The sequence below is a fragment of the Halichoerus grypus genome, chromosome 12 (assembly GCF_964656455.1).
Source record: "Halichoerus grypus chromosome 12, mHalGry1.hap1.1, whole genome shotgun sequence".
NCBI lineage: Eukaryota > Metazoa > Chordata > Mammalia > Carnivora > Phocidae > Halichoerus > Halichoerus grypus.
In genome coordinates, this window is record NC_135723.1 from 36,569,802 (window position 1) to 36,588,887 (window position 19,086).

Genomic DNA, 19,086 nt, shown 5'->3' on the forward strand with positions numbered 1-19,086 from the left:
TAAAAATAAATAGATACATAAATATGTGAAAACTTGATTTAAAAATATCCCACAGCATACATAGTTATTAACTTCTATGAATTCAGGTAAATTGATGGAAGTTATCAAGATTCATAAGAGTAACCAGATGGGTATTCAGACACTGTTTTATCACAAACATTTCCATTTTTCCCCTTCATTTCTTTATTTCCACACCCTCTTCGGAATGAGATCCATCAATCTGGATCTCTCAAGTCAAGCCTGCTTGAGGACTGCCACTCCTCGGTGCCCATAGCCGCCAACCTTTCAAGTGGGGCGGGAAGTGTGGACTCCTCGCTGCCATCTTATATGGTCCCTAGGCCTCTACCTGGCACTTCTTCACCCTGTCCTCACCATGTGTTTTCAAGGAAAAAAATGGGATTGCCACCAAATGGCAGAACCATTAATAGAAAAGAGAAGTCCTAACCAGTTCAGTGTTAGACATTTTTATTTTGAAGATGCAGCAGGATCTCCTAAACTAAGAGTTTAGAGCTAACGGAAAATAATGAGCTGACGGTCTGGAATTTTAGCAAACGATGTAGGCCAAAGCGATGAAAACTTTGTCAGTTGCCAACACAGAGGTCAGAAGTGAAACTGGCAATAAAAGAAATCTACAAAGGAGATCCCCTTCCTCTCCTATTTTTCTTCCTTGTCCTAGTAATTTCCTCCCTTTATCACCCTGAGGTCTCGCTTCACAATGGCTCAAATTAAGTTCAAATAAAAGGGGCTGGTGACTCGTTCCACATAAACTAAGCATTACTATCTGAGGCCAGAATGAGAAGGTGGGCACTGGTCGCTCTCCTCCCCTCCACAGTCCCACAAAGAGCGGATTCCAGCAGGGTAAGCAGCTTCTGGGTACACCCCTCACGCTATGGGTCTCTCCCTACCTCGGTACTGCCCTCAACACACAGCAAGTCCTTCCTTGGCTTTCAGGAACTGGGGAACAAACCTTCTGCAGGCATTAAAGATGTGAAGCTTTGTAAGGCACCCCATGCTAAGTGCGAACTTGAAGTCAGCCCGCCTGGGTGTGAATCCTAGTTGTACTTACTATGTGACTCAGGCAAGTAATTTTGACCTCTCTGGGCCTGTATCTTACAGCTGTCCAAGTTTCCTTAACCAGAAAATACGCAATCTTCACCCAAACAAGGACTTTACCTGCAATCATAAATGTGTCCCTGCAGGGACTTTAGACACTCTTTCTTACTGTACTGATTTTCAAATTGTATATAAAATACTATTCTAATTCATAATCTGGAGAATTTCAAGCAACATGAAATTGCTTTCTCCCTAATAATACATTTTATACTAACCCAGACTTTCCCAAGATGAAGAGCTTCTACAGTTTTGGTGTATTTGATGGCATTCTTCAATTCCTCAAGTCCATTCCAGACTACTTGTAGCACACAGGCCTTAGCTGCTTCCGAGTTGATCGGTTTTTGATCTAGTGGTTCTGAGATCTGCTTCTCTTTTTCAGGTGACAGGATATTTTGTTTTGTTTTACGTTGCTTTGGAGAAAATAGCTTAATTAGCTTCCCGTAGGTCACAGTAAAGCTGGGCTCCACATCAAAATATTCCTGGTCCCATGGAAATACATGAATGGCATAGTGTCTGTGAAACTCCGAAGTTGCTGTTGTGTTACACATACTGGGAGGCTGCGATGTGCACACTCTGAAAATATTGTCTAGGGGAACAACTTTGGACTGCATAGTTTTGAATGCATTCATTTCAGTTAAACCCCAGGATAGCTCCGGTTTCTTCTCAGACCCAAAAGAAAAAATGCTTTCTATCACAGTCCATAAGCTTGGCATGGATGGTGAGCCAGTGGTCACCCCTGAGTCTGTCTTATTAGACCCAGTGCCTATCAATCCTTTTTGGTCTCCTCTGGAATTATGAAATTTCCCATGTGCATTATCTGCTTCTGAAAATGTATTCTCCTTGGCTTGGCGGGTCTTTGGCTGAATAAGGAGTTTAGTGTCAGTTTCCAGCCTTCCATAAGCAGCTGCTGGTGTTAGTGCAACTGTGTGGGGAAGCAAGCCATCAGTACACATTCACCTCTGCCAAGGGCTCAACGCTACAGTGTAGAACACAATGGAAAGTACAACAGCACCTACCAGTTTGGATAAATATGTAAGTTTGCTGATCAACCCAGACAGGAAAAATGGCTTTTGGAAAAACTATTCGAATTTGATCCAGAAGATGCTGTTCAAGGGAAGCAGCATGCAGCTCCTACAACCAACCAACAAAAAGATCTATTCACTTTACCTTTTGTCATTCCACGTCTAGGAAGGAAATCACAATTCATTCTTCTAACTTGAACCAACTCAGAATACATAATGTAGCTCAGAAAAGAGAAATCTAAAGACACTGATATTTTGGCTTCCAGTTATGGAATGATTAAGTCACAGGGATAGAAGGCACAGCATAGGGAACGTAGTCAGTGGTATCGTAATGGCACTGTCTGGTGACAGATGGCAACTACACTTGTTGTGAGCACGGCAAGACGTACAGAGACACTGAATCACTATGTCATACACCTGAAACTGCAGCGACATTGTGTGTCAAGTATACTTCAATATAAACAAACAACTATGCTGAAGTAGTTTAACGTTACACTGGGCTAGTTCTCACTGTATTTTCTTTACCAGTATCTCCCAGTCATCTGCTGAGAGGGGTTCCACCTCGACTTGCTGACAAGACACCACATGGGAACACAGCTTGAGAAACACCTGGAAAAAATGGAAAATGTAAAACTACTTTTAAAAGACTTTTTGTATCCCTAGGAAATGAGAAGTTCTCTTTAGGTAAGTAAGTGTGAGCGAGTGAATGAGTGCACATGTGTGCCTCTATGTATTGTATAGATCTCCACTGGACAAGTATTTATTAAGCACTTATTCTTAGGTAGGCCTTGATATACTCAACATTTTAGGAAAAAACTGTCTCATGACTAATTATAGAAAAAAGGAAAATATATCCTAGCACAACATATTTTTAAAAAAATAAAGATAAGGGGCGCCTGGGTGGCTCAGTCCGTTAAGCGTCTGCCTTCAGCTCAGGTTGTGATCCCAGGGTCCTGGGATGGAGCCCCATGTTGGGCTCTCTGCTCGGCAGGGAGCCTGCTTCTCCTCCTCCCTCTGCAGCTCCCCCGGCTAGTTCTCTCTTTCTGTCAAATAAATAAATAAAATCTTTGAAAAAAAAAAATGTAAGAAGAAACAATAATGACATCAAGTCATGGCTTGATCTAATATATATACACTTTATTATTTATAAAAGTTTTTTTTTTTTTTTAAAGATTTTAGTTATTTGACAGAGAGATAGAGATAGTGAGAGCTGGAACACAAGCAGGGGAAGTGGGAGAGGGAGAAGCAGGCTTCCCGCAGAGCAGGGAGCCCGATGTGGGGCTCGATCCCAGGACCCTGGGACCATGACCTGAACCGAAGGCAGACGCTTAACGACTGAGCCACCCAGGCGCCCCTTATTTATAAAAGTTTTATGACTTAGTTTTATAACTAACCTCAAACCATGGTGCTTCTAGAAAAGTAAAAAAAAAAAAATGCAGAGACAGAGATCAGAGCCAATTATTTACAAGTATAAACATTCACAGCTAGAAGTAAAGTAAAACAAATGTGTCCTCATTCCAGTCTATGGATATATACGAAATGCTAGTGTATCTCAAGAAGCTGGAATCCACCACCTTACTTTCTTTCCCCTCTTCTATAGGCATTTCTGAGGATTGAGGAGTAAAATCCAAAACCACCAAGTGTTACAGGCTCCAGTGAACTAGCCCTTCCTTCTCTGCTTTTGTGGATTGGAGCCAAATTTCCCCAAATGCCTCACCATCAGTGAATCTCCCTTCAGCATCTCCCATATGCCCTATTTGAAAAAAGTGATTCTGGGGGTGCCTGGGTAGCTCAGTCGTTAAGCGTTTGCCTTCGGCTCAGGTCATGATCCCAGGGTCCTGGGATCGAGCCCCACACTGGGCTCCCAGCTCAGCGGGGAGCCTGCTTCTCCCTCTCCCTCTGCCTGCTGCTCCCCCTGCTTGTACTCTCTCTCTCTCTGTCAAATGAAAAATTAAATATCTTTAAAAAAGAAAAGAGTGATTCTGGGAAAGTACGAAGCAGCTCCTGCCCACCAAGAAGCTATAATCCTGGGTGAGCCAGTCCACTTTGTTCCTATTCTTTGGGAGATAGTGCCTTAGGCACAATACACAGAGGATCCGCAGAAAATCCGGTAAAAGCTCACTCTGAAGCAAAGAGGCATTAAAAACACACAAGACTGTTCGGAGGCTGATGAAGACATCAAGGTTGGGAACAGGAAGCTGGTGTTCCCCACACGGAAGGACCACATACTCGAAGCGAGCAGAACTTTAACTTGCTATGCAATCCTGGGCAAATTGTTCTATTTCCCTAGGTTTGTAGAGCAAGGCACCTAAATTAGTGATACCTAGGGTCGCTGTGGTGCTAAAGTTTTAAGATTCTACCAAAGATTTAGGGTGAGCAAAAGACTAATAGTAGGCCTATGGATTTATCATTAGTGGCCTATTCTCATTATCAAAAATATGCATGAACAAAATCAGTCTGTGTTCAAAACAAGTTAAAAAGATGTGATGTTCTTGGATCTGTTGTGGGACACTGGAAATAGAATGCAATTTAGCCCCATTTATCAAAATTTTAAATATGCAGCCCCCTAGACTCTGCAATCCAATTTGTAGTATTTTATTCCATATATATATATACAAAGATGTTCAATGCATATTGTTTGTAATACATGGAAAGGTATCTCTGATATATTTTGTGGGGGGAGAAAACTGCAGAAAATGTGTATGATCCCATTCTTTAAATCCTAAAGGTGTACTGAGATCCCAACATACAGTACATACTCATTCTAAGGCTGGGGTTAAAGAAAGAGAAAAACATTTTTTTACTCTCACTTGTAAAATATTTGTAATGAATGTGTATTACTTCTGTAGTTTAACATATTTAGAAGGGAATAAATTGGTGAATACAATAAAATGAAAACACAGACATAAGTCCTTTAGCTTTGGGGTTTACAACCTAAGCATATTAAATTCATAGCCAAGACAAAAATAGAAAAATAACAACTCTTTTGTTGGACAGTTTCAAGTATGACCCTGGAAGGTTAGAAGATTTGCCAGAAACAAATGAAGTTCAATAACAGTAAGTAAAACTCAATAATTCATAAAGCAAAAATAATTACATACAAAATTAGAGAACCTGGAAAGTGAGTAAAATAGAACACAAATTCAAGTAGGGAGCAGACCACAAGATAATGACTTAACAACAGTATATAGTTAACTTGAATATCCTGGACTGGTTACAGTAGCAGACAAATCAGGTGTCATCTCACCTCCTTAAAAAAATTAATCTGAACATTTTCTTCCCATTGCTATATTATGTGACATTAGGAGAAAGTCATAGTCATCACATTTTGTACTTACCTGGTCCCCATTTGAGAGTCCAAGTTTCTGACCAACTTGTCTGTTAATTTCAGCCACATTTTCGCCTTGATCACTAAAATGCCTACCTTCCACCCAACTCAAGAATGCAGGCTGGTGACCCCAGGCTACTTCTATAGCTTGATTCTGTTTATTCAAGAAATAAGAAAGGGGGTGGGGAGAAGAAATAAGAAAGGAGGGGTGAGAGTTTTTATATGCTTTTCTGGATTCACATAAAAGATAAACTATTATTGCAACCCACACATAAAAAAAGAGTTCTACAGATGGATGGTAGCTCTCTGTTGTGCACATTAGAGCATTTAAAAAGCTATAAACAGGGCACCTGGGTGGCTCAGATGGTTAAGCATCTGCCTTCGGCTCAGGTCATGATCCCGGGGTCCTGGGATCGAGTCCTACGTCGGGCTCCCTGCTCTTTGGGAGCCTGCTTCTCCCTCTGCCTCTCTCTGTCTCTCATGAATAAATAAATAAAATCTTAAAAAAAAAAGCTATAAACATTTCTAATAACCAAAGCTGGTGATGCTATGGGTGAAACCAATACCCCTATTTTCTTATTATTTTTTAAAGATTTTATTTATTTATTTGACAAAGAGAAACACAGTGAGAGAGGGAACACAAGCAGGGGGAGTGGGAGAGGGAGAAGCAGGCTTCCTGCCTAGCAGGGAGACCGATGTGGGGCTCATGTGGGGCTCGATCCCAGGACCCTGGGATCATGACCTGAGCCGGAAGGCAGACGCTTAACAACTGAGCCACCCAGGCGCCCCTCCCTTGTTTTCTTATGATGCAAATTCATTCAACCACTCCAAAATTCAAAATGGCAATAGGTAGCCAATGAATTTACCTAAACTCTGAGCCATGTATATATATATATATATATACACACACACATACTTATTCTGAATTAATGATTCGAAGAAAACCACACCAGAACGTATCTCTGCAGTACTTTCTATAACAGTGAAAACTTAGGACTGTCTTAAATGTCTATTAACAGGAAAACTATTAAATGAGCTACAAATTTACTATTTTAGTAAAGCATGAGTCAATAAGTAGAAATATATGATCATTAAAAATGTAACAGTATTTGTTTATTAAAAGAGAATAAATGTACATGGTAAAAGCACAAAAATTACAAAAAATAAAAGAAGCTAGGTTCCTGTTCCCACAGGTAATTACTGTTAATAGTTTCTTATGTACATTTCCAGAAATTTTATATTACACAGCTTCTTAAATAATTCTGAAAGTTTTACAACTATGGAATTATAAGTACAAAAATCAAAATATAAAAGGCATTCCCATTAAGATCAATTATATGAAATATGTTAAGTTTGTGACTAAGGACTTAAAAAACAATGTTTTCTATGATTAAAGAATTACAAACTCATTATCGAAACCTTAAAAAATATATAAACTTGGAAGAAAAAAGGAATTACTGATATTCCCTCCACAACAAGACAACCACATGAACAATTTTGTCTAGCTAATCCTGTTTTCTATGCAAAATTTTTTAAATAGTTGTATATTATAGTCATGATTTAGTATCCTTTTCCCCACTTAGCATTGTATCATAAGCTTTTGCGCACACATATCATTTTTTCAATAAAAAGTAAGGACTTCATTAATAGCCATCAAAACTTACCCATCTCAGGAAGTTTTAGTATTTTGAAAGTCATTTATTTATACCAAAATAAATTAATTCATTTACATCAAACTTTACTACCTCAAAACTGATTATATAGGCCGCTTATTGTTTCTTTAAATAGGAAAAATTTCAAAGGATGTTGGAACCACTTCTGATGCAATATAATGTACTTTAAATTAGCCATGTTATTAAAATGTTATTAAAACTTTGTATAGAAGAAAGTCATCATGTATCACTTGTGTAATTTTTCCCACAATTCACAGGATAGTCCAACCGCTCAGGGTAACAAAACCCTTCCATCACGCACAGTGTGATAAAGTACACAGAGCCCTGGATTTGGAGTCAAATTCCAAATTAACTTGTCAGCTGTGTGTGAGCTGAGGTTACAAGGGTGAAGATGACCAACCGGCCACGTGCTTTCACACTCTTTCATCAGAGTCTGTGGCATATAATTTCATAAGAAGAAACTTTCAAAACCAGAGATGTTAAATAAGGAAATACAAAATATGCCCTGAAATATCAAAGAGGAGGGTTCTACCAACTCACTGGAAAAGGGGAAAATCAACTTTATTAAATAGGAAAAATACTTCAGTTATTCATTTGGTCAAAACGTAGTAACCAGCTCCATAGTCATAATATATGTTCAGTTGGATTTAGTAAACTTTGCAGACTAATATGAGTCCATTTTCATGTAAAACCTTTCCCACCTGAACCACAGAACCTCAGATAAAGAGAAGAAACCAACAGACTGAAGAGAAAGGAGGCTGCTTCTCAGGAGCTCAATCAACAAATGACTGACCACCTGCTTTTGCCTATCCCTGTGGTACCGGTATCACCTGGAGGGAACTTGCAGGTGAAACCACAGGTTGTCAGGCCTTAGGACCGGCCAGATCTGAGGCCGGGGTTCTCCCCTGCTAACACAAAAACAAATGACAAGTCTGCACCTGGCCATTTCTGGAGGGCGATTTAGGTTTATCTGTCTGCATTCCGTGTGGATGTGAATCCTTTCCCCCATTTCAGCAATCACAGCAAGCACTGAGCCCAGCATACAGACAAAATAACTGAATTAAAGCAACGGTTCTCAACTAGGGGCGATTTTTGTTCCCCAGGAGACATCTGGCAACGTGTGGAGCCACGTGGAGACGTGTTTTTTTTTGCTATCACTACTGAAAAGGAGTTGTGTTACTGGCATCTAGTGGACAAAGATCAGAGATACTGTTAAATATCTTATAATACCCACCACAGTCCCCCACAACAAAAAATTATCCAGACTAAAGTGCCAAGGTTAAAAAATCCTGAGTTAAAGCATCTACTGCGTATCCAGTCCTGAAATAAGGACTTGGATAAGCAAAAGACGATACTTGAAACACAGAGTACAAGTGAGATGTGTCACATAAACACAACAGTGAAGTTTTGAAAAGGAGACAAATGTGAACCACCCAGAATTTGAAAGCTAGGCAGAGGAGGTAAGATTATGCTCAGCTTTTGAAGGCATGAAATGAAAAACGTTTTGGGGAGAAAGAATAGCATGAGTAAGAGTACAGAAGTAGGAAGGAGCTGGGTTATGAAAGAACAGTGAGAAGACCAGTCTGGATGCTGCAGAGTAAGAGACAAGAGGACAAATTACCTGGAAATGGTACCCACCTAGGAGGGCTAGTTTCCTAACATGTGAAAGTACAGAAATGATCTAGATACCGCAGGTCCCTTTCGCCATGAACATTCTATGATTCTGTAACAGTAGGTCTCAATTCTTGTGCATCCAAGTAGCCCAAAGATATTTTTTAAATTACAGATGCCTGAAGCTCACTCCCCAAGATTCTGATTCAATAAGTCTGAGGAAGGACCAGAACATTCGTATTTTGAAAAGCTTAAAGGTAAATCTGACACAGGCCAGGAAACTATTCTTCTGACCCTCTTCCCATTACAGCATTATAGGTATTATGTACTCCATGCTTCAGCCCAAATAAAACAATTCAACACATTAACTCCCAACTCATGACTTCCTGCTTTAATAATTACCTATGCCCTCTACACCAATAATGCTAGGGGAAAAATAATCTAGAAAAATAGTTCCAGAAAAGTAAAGTGGAAAGGTGGGATACTTAAAATTAATGTAAACTCTTAAATATGCACTCCTGCATGATTAGCCAGTGGTGGGTACCATGCATCCAGGATTTCAAATATTCTATCCCTTTGCCCGCATAAGCATACTCAAACTCAGAGACTATGTGCTTCTATTTCTAGTTATGAAAGTGCAGATGCTGTATCTCTTTTAATAATTAATTAGAAGGGTAACGGCAGAGGTTCAAGTATCCTACTTACGTACTTCCAAATATGCGTAATTCTGCACATTTCTGGTACACCTCGGAACTGTTCCAAGCATCAGCGACACAGGGAAGAACCTTATTTTATTAACCTACCCCGCTCGGGGGACACGGTGCTCAGTCCCTGTTAACGTACCTTGTTAACCTACTGGGACTCTGCAAACCAAATCTGCCCCTCCCTCTGGAGGCCGGGACGGCAGCCGTGCAAGCAGCTGGAAATCACTAGCAAGAAAAACATTTTTTCTTTTAAATTAAAAAAAAAAATTAGCGAATTTCCAGGAGCTTTTCCAAACTGGAGAAATATTTCTGAATGCAGACGTAGAATATTAGGATGCTTGAAAGCCCAGTCTCACCGAGTGAAAACACCTGAAAACAGGGCAAGTTAAAGAAAGGCCCAAGGCTGCACTAAACGTGGTGTGGGCTGCAGAGCCTGCCCCCGCCGGCCTTGCCCTCGAGCGGCCCTCAGTCTGGCCTCTGAACGGCTCGGTGGCGACGAAAGGCAGCCCGTGCCACGCCGTCCCAGAGACGTGAGGGCCGCCGCGTCCCTAAAAAGTCTTGGCCCCGTCCGACCCCAGGCTGCCAACCAGGTGTCCCGAGTCTGGGCCGGGAGCCCCCGTCCAGGGCCGGTGCGTTACCTGCAGCAGGTGCAGCTGGGCCACGAGGCGCCGCGGCAAGTGGAGGAAGCAGTCGCGAGCGTTGGTGAAGACCACAGTTACCGCTACCCCACCACCCTCCGCACCCGCTAGGCGATCGCTGCCCCACATTGTGGACGAGCGAGGAGCAGCCCCCAGCCGTCCACTCAAGCGGACGGGGGCCACTGGGCAGACCGAGGGCGTCGGAGCCAGAGAAGATCGATCGGCCCCGCCCCCCTCGCCGCGCGCGCCCGGACGAGGAGGGGCAAGCAAGCTGCTCCAGCTCTCCGAGGTCTCTCCGCCAGGCCGCTGGAGGGCGGCACCTCGTTCACCGAAGACTCACTCACAGGAAACGATGCCCGACGCTGTCGATTCTCCAGCCAATCCCGGCACGCCTTGACCCATCTTCCTCTCTTATTGGGTGAACAGGAACGCGGCGAGCCGGATGTTGCCATTTTTGCAAGGGCCAAAATAGGCAAGATGGCGTCGAGCGGCGGGGAGCTTGGAGGCGTATTTGACCACCACGTCCAGAGGGCTGTATGCGACACGCGGGCCAAGTACCGGGAGGGGCGGCGGCCTCGTGCTGTCAAGGTAAAGTGATTTTGGTTTCATTCGCTATTCCTGATAGCTTTTTCTTAGCTCTAGCTCCACATGCCCAGTTTATGTAAATAGAGGCTTGAAGGGCTGCGGTCCTGTCCATCAGTCATTGGAGATGGGTATGAGAAACTGGTACTCAGTGACCAAAGATTCTCACGAACCCTTTGGTCAACTGCTATAACGTCAGCTCCGGAAGGACAGGGCTTTGTTTTAGTCATTGTATCTTCCGTGTTTACAGTAGTGCTCGGCGCATGGTAAGCACTCAGTGAATCTTTGTTCTCTCTCTCTAGTAACTTCTTCTGAGCCAACTTCTGCAAGATATGTCGACTGAAGATAGTCTGTGTTTTAATTAGAGGCCCTCACACGGAGGGGTGAATTTATTCTTTATTTTTTCTGCAGACCGGCTGAACGGAATGTTTCTTCTTTACAGAGCTTTTAAGTTTTTAATTTTAATTCCAGTATAGTTAACATACAGTGTTATATTAGTTTCAGGTACAGTGTAATGATTCAGCAATTCTGTACATTACTTAGTGCTCAGCATAAGTGTAGTCTTTAAACCCCAAAGCTTTTTTTTTTTAATAGAAGATATGTCTTACAATTATCATATGGTTTCACTTATTTGTGGAACATAAGGAATAGCATGGAGGACATTAGGAGAAGGAAGGGAAAAACGAAGGGGGTGAAATCAGAGGGCAAGACAAACCATGAGAGACTATGGACTCCGGAAACAAACTGAGGGTTTTAGAGGGGAGGGAGGTGGGGCGATGGGTTAGCCCGGTGATGGGTATTAAGGAGGGCACGTATTACATGGAGCACTGGGTGTTATATGCAAACAATGAATCATGGAACACTACATCAAAAACTAATGATGTAATGTATGGTGACTAACATAACATAATAAAAAATTATTTTAAAAAAGAAGATATGTCTTAGGTTTATTTGGAAAATACATTTTTATGTGTTTGCATTTCTTTTAGGTATATACAATCAATTTGGAATCTCGGTACTTGTTAATACAAGGAGTTCCTGCAGTGGGAGCAATGAAGGAATTAGTTGAGCGATTTGCTCTATATGGTGCAATTGAACAGTATAATCCTCTAGATGAATACCCAGCAGAAGACTTTACAGAAGTTTATCTTATTAAATTTATGAATTTACAAAGTGCAAGGTAATGTGCAGGTTAAGCATAAGTTTCATTTCCTCCATTCCCATTGCTATCACTTTGGTCCCAGTTGTCCCTCATTCATACCTGAATTACTCAATAACCTAACATGGCCCTATATTATTTTTATCTTACTCCAGTCTCAAATGTCATTCCCATGCTTAACAGCCTTTGGTCATGTATTGTGGTAGATTAAAAAATGGGTTTGGGGTAAGTTTTCGAACTCCACTGCTTACTAAAATCACGACTTTGGACAAGTTATTTAACCTCAATAAGCCTGTTTTTTCTTTTTCTTTTTCTTTTTTCTTTTTTTAAAGATTTTATTTATTTATTTGACAGAGAGAGACACAGCGAGAGAGGGAACACAAGTAGGGAGAGTGGGAGAGGGAGAGGCAGGCCTCCTGCGGAGCAGGGAGCCCGATGCGGGGCTTGATCCCAGGACTCTGGGATCATGACCTGAGCCGAAGGCAGATGCTCAACAACTGAGCCACCCAGGCGCTCCCAAGCCTGTTTTTTCTATTCTATGAAATCTGTATGGTGAAAGGACCTATCTTGGGGGTTGTGTGGGGATGGTATGAGATAATCCATGTAAAGGGGCTAAATGTAGTGCTTCCTATGTTCAGAATGCAGTAAACATTAGCTACTGAAGTTCTTAATGTTATGCACCTTTGTGAATTGACCTAATCTTTTCCAGCTTTCTGTATAACAAATTCTCTGCTTCAATAAGGCTGAAACATGAAATGCCTTATCTAGTTTTATGTTGACCCCATGCTTGTCACTAATTTGATCCAAGACCCATCCTTCTTTGGCTATTACCATTCATATTTTCTTTTTCTCTCTTTTTTTTAAGATTTTATTTTTAAGTAATCTCTACACCCAACGTGGGGCTCCACCTTACAACCCCGAAATCAGGAATTGCATGGCCTACCGACTTAGCCAGCCAGGCGCCCCACCATTTATATTGTCTTTCTGTACTACAAATAGCACTTGCAGTCTGTCACTTGATTTTATGGGGTCATGTACTGTTCTCAGTTTGCTGTCATATGTAATCTCACTTTCCTTAACCAACTTGCCTGCCCCTCACGGGGCATATTTTCTAGAGCTTTCGCATCTCCCACAGCACGTAGTACAGTAGGCTGTGGAGTTCAGCATCTCAGTTTGAATCACAAACTAGTGTGAGCATGTTATAAATCTCCCTAGGCCTCAGTGTCATCATATGGTTTTTATGAAATGTTAATTCACTTAGGGCACTACCTGGTGCGTGGTAAAATCTCAGTAAGTATTTTTATCTTCATCCCTGGGCACAAAAGTACTTAAGTATTTATTGTAGTATAAGGCCTGGCCACTTACATATATTTAATAAGTATTTGTTGAATATCATCTTCTAACTTTCTCATTGATTAATTATGTATTCAATATTTACTTAATTATTAAAGATTTTACGATTACAGTATTATTTTTATTAATTTTTATGTATGAATCCCATTGTGCCAAAAAAGCTAAATTGGGTATGAGCTAACTCTTAAGGGCCATTTAACACAGAGAGATCTCTATTTCACGACCACAGATTGTGTACCTCAGGTTAACTGCTGGCTCCTAAGTTAATTAAAGGGAGTCTGGTTATGTGTGGATGACTTAGCTCAAAACCTGTTAGCACTGTAGCGAGAGTGGATGAAAGGCGTGAAGAGTGCGCACCACATCAGTAGAGTCAGTTCCATCCACAGGTAGAACATCTTAACTGCCAAACAATAGGATGTAGGTACACATAGCAAAACCTGAACTTTGCTCTTTAGATCAATGCATTGTATACTAGTTCAGCTTTTATCCTAAGTAAATCAGGATTAATAAACCATGCTATCATGTATTTCTGTTTAGGACAGCCAAGAGAAAAATGGATGAACAGAGTTTCTTTGGTGGATTGCTTCATGTGTGCTATGCTCCAGAATTTGAAACAGTTGAAGAAACTAGAAAAAAATTACAGGAGAGAAAGGCTTATATAGCAAGAACTACTAAAAATAAAGGTATGGAAAGCCAGTTACTAAACACCTCCTATGTGTCAGGCACTCTGCTAGGTATATCATCATGGAGCTCCCAGTCTAGTGGGAAGAGAGGCAGATAAATGATCACAATATTCAGTAACTGTAAACTGCAGGATTCTGTGCAGCACTCTTAAGTAATCTGGGCTGGAAAGGGAGAGATGTTGGTTTGTGGAAGAGTTCCTACAGGATGAGAAAGGTGGCCACTGAGTTTTGAAGGATAAGTAGACATTACTCAGAAGGGGAGAGGAAGCGATGGGAAGGTAGGCCAAGTGGCATGAATAAATGAGCATCATGTGTTTGAAGGAACATGAATAGTACAGGATAACCACAACACAAGGGCTACACATGAGAAATAAGACTAGAAAAGAGGACAGGAACTGAATCATGAAGGGCCTTGTATCCCATGCTAAGGAATTAAGGCTTGACCTAAAGGCAGTGAGAAACAATTATGATTTATTTGCAGACTAGTTACCAGCTGCCAATCTAAAACTGCTAAATTTGGAAAAATTCTACTTTTTACCAGCAGCTGGCCACGTGCCCCATATTCCCAGCTGAGTTTCCCTAGACACAAATTCCAGGTGCCTGGAATAGGGTCATGGGATCTGGTACAAGGATTGTAGGAACAGAGCACTCAGAATTGGACTAAAATAATGTACGTGGTCTGAAATCTGAATAATACTGGAGGCTCAGATTGTCAAACTTCTGCCCTTTAGTTGAAAGACAGAGTCAGTGTCCATATAGTTATTGACTATGACGATTTTATGACTGATTGGGGAAGGGTGTGTGGCAGAGGTGAAGAGAGAAATAAGGTGGGAAGACTTTTGGAAAACTTACCTGAAAATTTGGCAAGAGAGCTGTTGAGAGTCCCTCGTCATTAGTAGACATTGAACATTAACCTGTGGGATATGTGAATAGCTCCAGGAAAGCTTTTATGGTTGTATAACAAATAAAATAACAAAATATGGGTCCAGCATATTTGCCGCCTTTAAAAACTAACAAACACAAACTAAGCAGTATGATATATTCATATAGTAGAATACTCCAAAGCTGTGAAAAAAAAAAAAAGCATTTAATGTAATGACCTAGAAAAAAACCTCTAAGGTCTACAGTTAAGTGGAAAATGCAAAGGCACAGAGAAATGAATATTATGGGAGAAAAAGAGGAGTAGGTGGGAGGAGGAAAAGTAAGACATACTGGGCAGATAAATAAGAAAGTAGGGATTACTTATGGAGGAGTGGAAACCAGGCATATGGGGAGCAAAGAAAGCGAAGCTTGACACTAATAAACGCTTTATCCTTTTTAGCTTTTAAACACATGAAGGTATTGCCGGCTCAAGAAATAAATTTTTCGGGGTAGCATTTGTTAACATTTTAAAGTAATGTTTGTTCTTAAAATTACACATTTCTGAATGATGGAAACAATAAATGAACTATTTTTTTTTCCTCTTCTCTCACCTTTTAAATTGTAATATAAAGATCATTACATGACAAAGAAGAAAGTGGTTACAGAGCTTAAAGACACAAAAGATTTTAGACAGGACTTCCATTCAGGGACATCTGGATTTTGTGCAACCACGCGGAACACTTCTACTGGCAACTCAGATTCTTGTCTTCCTTATTCTTGTGAATTGCCTTTATGTTATTTTTCCTCAAAATGTGCATGTTCATCAGGGGAGCATATGGACAGGGAATCAAACTTCTCTCAGGATGGTAGAAACCATGCTGAAACAGTGGAACATTGTATGTACAATGACTCTTCGCAGAAGATACAAATGAAACCTTTTAAAAATTCATTGGCTTGCCCTGGTGCGCAGAAGGCTGTTACTTCTTCAGAGGCAGTGGACAGATTTATGCCTAGGACAACACAGCTGCAGGAGCGGAAAAGAAGAAGAGAAGATGACCGTAAAATTGGAACTTTTCTCGAAACGAGCACGAGTAGTAATGAGGTTATGATTGGGCCTCTGTTACCAGACATACCTAAAGTGGACATGCATGACGACTCGTTGAATACAACAGCGGATTTAATTCGGAATAAACTTCAAGAGGTAAGATCACTTTTAAAAAACTGTTTTAAGGGCGCCTGGGTGGCTCAGTCGCTTAAGCATCTGCCTTCGGCTCAGGTCATGATCCCAGGGTCCTGGGATCGAGCCCCGCATCAGACTCCTTGCTCAGCGGGGAGCCTACTTCTCCCTCTCCCTGCCTATCTGTCTGCCTGCTTGTGATCTCTCTTTGTCAAATAAACAAAATCTTGAAAAACAAAAACAAAAACTGTTTTAAGAGACCGTTTGGTCATAGGACTAACAGCTAAATGGAGATTTGTGGCAACTAAAGTATTGTCATTAATTTTCTTCATTTTCAGTTTTTTGATTTTTTTTTTAAAGATTTATTTATTTATTTATTTATTTGACAGAGAGAGAGAGAGACAGCAAGAGAGGGAACATAAGCAGGGGGAGTGAGAGAGGGAGAAGCAGGCTTCCCGCTGAGCAGGGAGCCTGATGTGGGGCTCGATCCCAGGACCCTGGGATCATGACCTGAGCCGAAGGCAGACGCTTAACGACTGAGCCACCTAGGTGCCTCATTGATGTGTTTTTCTACAGTTCTCTGTTGAAGTAACTGAATCTAACAGAAATGTATGTGCTTTGATGTCATTAATCCTTGCTTTAAACAATGAACATAACATATTTTATATCATTCCAGATCTAAAATAAAAAGCAGTGGTTTTAGTCAGTGAGGTCAGCCTGTGAGAGTGGAGCCCAGGCCCTCCCTTTTTAAAGCTCTCCAGATGGTTCTATTATGAGCCAAAGTACAGAACTACTGTGTTGAAGGAAAATTATTACAACTTATTTCTCTCAAGTTCAAAGTTACTACAAATTACATCAAATTAAAATGCTTTTTGCTTCTTTGATAAAAATAGCCATAGAATAAGGTGAGATTTCTAAAGACTAGGCCCTAAGGTCTGCATTTCAAAATGTCAACTTCTTAAATAGATTACAGTTTCATTGTGCTACTTAAGTAGTAATTTCTTTACATGTTATTTATGTAATCATTTGCCATTTTCTAAGCACAAATGAAAGAAAGCTAACATTTGAATTAGCTTTTGAAAGATACCTTTTTATGGGGCAAGCCTTTCAGAAATCTAATTGAGGGAGAAAGACCATTCTCCTAAACTTTAACTCTGAGGTTCAGAAAGTGCTTTTCATGCAGTTGTATATGTATTTTACAGTGTGATGAAGGGAGTCTAAGGTGGCTTAATTTATGTGTTGTTTTGTTACCTGAAAATTATCTGATTAAGGGTGAGGGCTTATTTTATAATAATAAAAATCTGTGAACACAATTTCCATGCTTAAACCTCTTTAATTTTTTTAGTTTGTGCTGGCCCCCTTCCTTCCTTCAGATATAGTTGAACTGAGGCGTAGATGCAGATACATAGCTCTCTTAGCCAGAGCTGACTATATTTTCAAGAAAAAAGTTGTTAGGGGACGTCTAGGTGGCTCAGTCGGTTAGCGTCTGCCTTCAGCTCAGGTCCCAGGGTCCTGGAATTGAGTCCCGCATGGGGCTCCGTGCTCCGTGGGGAGCCTGCTTTTCCCTCTGCCTGCACGCTTGCCCACACTCTCTCACTCTCACACGTGCTCTTTCTCTCTCTGACAAATAAATAAAAAAATCTCAGGGGAAAAGAAAAAAGTTGTTAGGTCCAAATCCTAGATAACGAAACAGTAGAACAACAAAATTGAGAAAAACTAACTACAACTTACTACAGTTTCTAATAATTGTGCATCTAAATGAAGACTGTCATACTCTGCTTTAACTCATTGTCCACTCTTTTTCTGATGGTGTGTTTGGTTTCCCTTCCCTAGGAAATTGAGTATTATATCATTTTCTGCTTATTTCTCCAAATTTCTCATCTCCCCTCTCAAGGCTCCATGTCTCTTAAATACATCAGATGTTATTAGTGTTTCGAGTTATGCAAAATCAGGATGTCTATCTGTATCCATCAGATAGCAAGTGACTTCAGATATATAAAGGATTGTTAACATAGAGTATGTATTTACATTTCTCTCTTCCAATTTTTTTTTCTCCTAAATGGCTTTAGAAATTTTACTCTCGTCAGTGTTTGGACAGAAAACTTTGTGCCTAGATCGTAGGCTGTACCCTGAAATTGGGCTCACTCTGCCTCAAACGTGAGGGCAAGAATTGGACTACTAGATGTATATCCTACCTCTTCTTTTTATTTATTTATTATTATTATTTTTATTTTTTTATTTTTAGAATTTTTTTTTTATTAGTTATATCCTACCTCTTCTAATAGTTTAGTTTACTTATTCTTGTACTATAAAAGCTAATTTTGGTGGTTCTCTTTTTTTTAAAACTAGGTCATTTCATCTGTGCCAAAACCTCCAGAAGACAAGCTGGAAGATGTGCATACAAGTCGTCCATTAAAGCAAAGAAGAAGAATATAGACTGTCAGCAGCAAATTCTGTTTTTTACAGCACTCTTTATTTTTTATTTTTAGCCTATCGTTTTAATTGTTGAAGAGATTCTACTGCTGGTATTTTTTAATGCACTCCTCTTTGTAATAAATATCATTCAAGCTACTTACCTAATAAAATTTCATTTTTTAAAATTAGTTTATCATGGACAAAATACATGCCAGCCAAATATGTTCCTTAAAAAAAGAAAACTAAACTTTTCCAGGAGCTCTACTCAGTGACTTTGGTTACATCTTTTTGGCTGGAAGTGGGCTCATGGCCGTTGCTAAACTGGGGAGGTCTGGCATTGTGAATGTTTACATTTCCAACTTCTGTGGATGAGGAAGCAAGAGAAAAGAGGGTTGTGAAAGGCTTATTCACAGTATTTGCCACAAGAACCAAGCTTGTTGGCTAACTTAAAAAATAAAATTAGGGGCGCCTGGGTGGCTCAGTCGTTAAGCGTCTGCCTTCAGCTCAGGTCATGGTCCCGGGATCCTGGGATCGAGCCCCGCATTGGGCTCCCTGCTAAGCGGGAAGCCTGCTTCTCCCTCTGCCTGCCACTCCGCCTGCTTGTGTTCCCTCTCTCACTGTGTCTCTATCTGTCAAATAAATAAAATCTTTAAAAAAAACAAATTAGTTTATCATTATATTATAGGTGTTATTTTGATCATACTTAATATTACAGAAACTGGGGATGCCTGGGCAGCTCAGGTCATGATCCCAGGGTCCTGGGATCA

General features: G+C 40.6%; 2 protein-coding genes across 7 annotated transcripts in view; one reads left to right on the forward strand and one right to left on the reverse strand.

The window, feature by feature from the left end:
• The window catches only part of PEX1 (peroxisomal biogenesis factor 1), a 41,345-nt gene extending 31,034 nt beyond the window's left edge, over positions 1–10,311 (reverse strand). For 2 of the 5 annotated variants that reach the window (XM_078059259.1, XM_036113316.2), the window contains exons 1-5: positions 10,090–10,306; positions 5,474–5,617; positions 2,661–2,744; positions 2,130–2,244; positions 1,329–2,035 (exon numbers count right to left, since the gene is read on the reverse strand). In XM_078059259.1, coding sequence (XP_077915385.1) covers positions 1,329–2,035; positions 2,130–2,244; positions 2,661–2,744; positions 5,474–5,617; positions 10,090–10,218 — 1,179 coding nt within the window. In that variant the 5' untranslated portion in view covers positions 10,219–10,306. Of the gene's footprint in view, positions 1–1,328; positions 2,036–2,129; positions 2,245–2,660; positions 2,745–5,473; positions 5,618–10,089 lie in introns of those variants that run through there. The other 3 variants (XM_078059260.1, XM_078059262.1, XM_078059261.1) reach the window with 3 other exon arrangements.
• A 237-nt stretch (positions 10,312–10,548) lies between these two features.
• On the forward strand, positions 10,549–18,504 carry RBM48 (RNA binding motif protein 48). Of its 2 annotated transcripts, XM_036113317.2 has the most exons (5): positions 10,549–10,677; positions 11,661–11,851; positions 13,721–13,866; positions 15,360–15,928; positions 18,254–18,504. In XM_036113317.2, the coding sequence occupies exons 1-5, from the start codon at positions 10,567–10,569 to the stop codon at positions 18,338–18,340; spliced, it is 1,104 nt and encodes a 367-aa protein (XP_035969210.1). In that variant the 5' UTR covers positions 10,549–10,566; the 3' UTR covers positions 18,341–18,504. The 2 variants fall into 2 exon arrangements, with proteins under 2 accessions (XP_035969210.1, XP_035969212.1); XM_036113319.2 differs by lacking the exon at positions 11,661–11,851.
• The last annotated feature ends 582 nt before the right edge of the window (positions 18,505–19,086 follow it).

Coding starts and splice junctions, on each gene's coding strand:
- RBM48 (XM_036113317.2), top strand. CDS start 10,567: ATGGCGTCGAGCGGCGGGGAGCTTGGAGGCGTATTTGACCACCACGTC. Junction 11,852..13,720: donor ATGAATTTACAAAGTGCAAG/GTAATGTGCAGG, acceptor ATTTCTGTTTAG/GACAGCCAAGAGAAAAATGG. Junction 13,867..15,359: donor AAGAACTACTAAAAATAAAG/GTATGGAAAGCC, acceptor TGTAATATAAAG/ATCATTACATGACAAAGAAG.